The sequence below is a fragment of the Theobroma cacao genome, chromosome 4 (genome assembly GCF_053813885.1).
Source record: "Theobroma cacao isolate CCN51 chromosome 4, ASM5381388v1, whole genome shotgun sequence".
Lineage (NCBI taxonomy): Eukaryota > Viridiplantae > Streptophyta > Magnoliopsida > Malvales > Malvaceae > Theobroma > Theobroma cacao.
Genome location: NC_142642.1, coordinates 31,904,299 through 31,906,275, shown reverse-complemented (window position 1 = coordinate 31,906,275; position 1,977 = coordinate 31,904,299). Strand labels below are relative to the sequence as shown.

The 1,977-nt window shown below is 30.8% G+C and overlaps 1 protein-coding gene across 1 annotated transcript; it reads left to right on the top strand.

The window, feature by feature from the left end:
• Window positions 1–524: 524 nt before the first annotated feature.
• On the top strand, window positions 525–1,529 carry LOC108660467 (non-specific lipid-transfer protein 1-like). The gene is made up of 2 exons (XM_018119340.2): window positions 525–943; window positions 1,319–1,529. The coding sequence occupies exons 1-2, from the start codon at window positions 585–587 to the stop codon at window positions 1,326–1,328; spliced, it is 369 nt and encodes a 122-aa protein (XP_017974829.1). The 5' UTR covers window positions 525–584; the 3' UTR covers window positions 1,329–1,529.
• The last annotated feature ends 448 nt before the right edge of the window (window positions 1,530–1,977 follow it).

Genomic DNA, 1,977 nt, shown 5'->3' with positions numbered 1-1,977 from the left:
TTCTTATAAAGATTACTTTGTTAATTTTACTTAGTAAAATTACTAAAATATTTTCTATTTCAGTTAGCATATATGTTTATATTTAAGAGTATTTTTGTGATTTTATTGGGAAAAAATTAACAACCTAATCTTTTGTGGGAATATAAATTATTCACATGATACCATTGATTGAGAAAAAAAATCATAAAATGTCAACTGAAAAAAATTGTAACTATAAAAAATGTAAATAAAATTTACCCGTCCTTTATTTAAAAATTTTAAATTCAAATTATGAAGTGCCTCGTGGGACATCTTTTACTTATATCTTTAAGTAAACATTTTGGTTTGTGATTTTTATTTAAATTCTGATTTGGTTTTTTATTTAATTATTTAATTGAATCATGAACTTTCACATGGAACTCAAGATTTGCAGAAAGAGAATAAAACTTAAAGGTCAACGACTTGGCAAATTATTGTTCAATTCCATTGTTGTAGTATATAAACGCCAAGCCCCGTCACTCCTTGGAAGACACAAGCCAATTTCCTCCTCACTAGCTACTGTCCCAAAAAAAACAGGCTGCTTATTAATTTCAACAGAAATATTCATGGCTGCTCTTAATCTTAAGCTTGTTTTTGGTCTAGCAGTGTTGTGGATGTTGGTGGTTGATCCAATGGCCACCGCCGCACTAACTTGTGATGATGTGACAGGTCAACTGTTTCCATGCTTAACTTACCTGACGTTGCGTGGAAAAAATGTGCGTCCGCCACCGCAAGGATGCTGCAATGGGGTTCGGAGACTGAACAAACAGGCTCAGAGCAAAGCTGATCGCCAAAAGGCTTGCAACTGCATAAAAGGGCTGGCTGGGACCTTTACCGGTCTGAATCTGGACTTGGTTGAAGGCCTTCCTAGAAGGTGCAATGTCAACATTCCTTACAAGATCAGCCCCTCCACGGACTGCAAAAAGTATATATACATCCGTTTCGCCTTCATCTCCTTGCTGACTATCTCTTACATCATCATTCTGTCTTTTTAAATAATCATTATAATGTTTTTAATTCCATCATATTTCAATACTTCAAATTGCATTTTAAAAATTAAATATCAAAACAATATGCAATTATAAATGATTAATTTTATTTTAACTTGATGCATTTTAAAAAATTACCTTCGCTTTGAACTTTTGAGAATTTCAAAATTCTTCATCTGAACACACTCTTTAGTTTTGTCTTGATATATATAAATATATATATATATATGTATATAAATATATATATTAATTTATGCATACTTGTTAAAGGGATTTTCTTTTTTCTAATTAGAATGTTTCTCTCTTTACAGGGTGAACTAAGATGAATAAAGCCGGGATACGAGCTGGCTGCATGCATGCAACATATAGAATAAAGACTTGGAGTTCCAAAATAAAATAATGGGTTCAATTTATCGGGGCTATATATATATATTTGTTTGTCAGTTGTTCTTTCTACGGATTGATTGTTACTTTGTATCTTATGAACAGATCCAGTGCTGGTTATAATCAAAGTTGATCCTATATATACGATAATGCTTCCCATGGAAGCTGACTTATTTCTTTTTTTTTTATTAAAATTTTTGCATAATTAATTTTTCAAAGTAAGCAAATTGGCATCCAAACTACTCAATAGTAGATTTATTAAATAAATTTACTCATTTAGTTGTAGTTTAAAAAAGGTAAACAGTTTAAAGTTAAAAGGTTAATATAAAAAAATTGATATTAACCAGAAAGGATGGTTTGCTTTGTAACATGAATTAATAACAATTTAAAGAAATAAATATTTTGAACTAAATTAAGTTGTATTTTCCATTTTTGCTCGCATCAAAATAAGCAAGTTTTTAATATACAGACCGGAGCTCAAATGGGCGGGCATTGAAATTATTTTTCTTATTAGAATTGGGTTTCAGCAAGCTCACATATTGTTAATATCATGCTCGAGCCCGAACTGGTACGTGAACAAGTCATT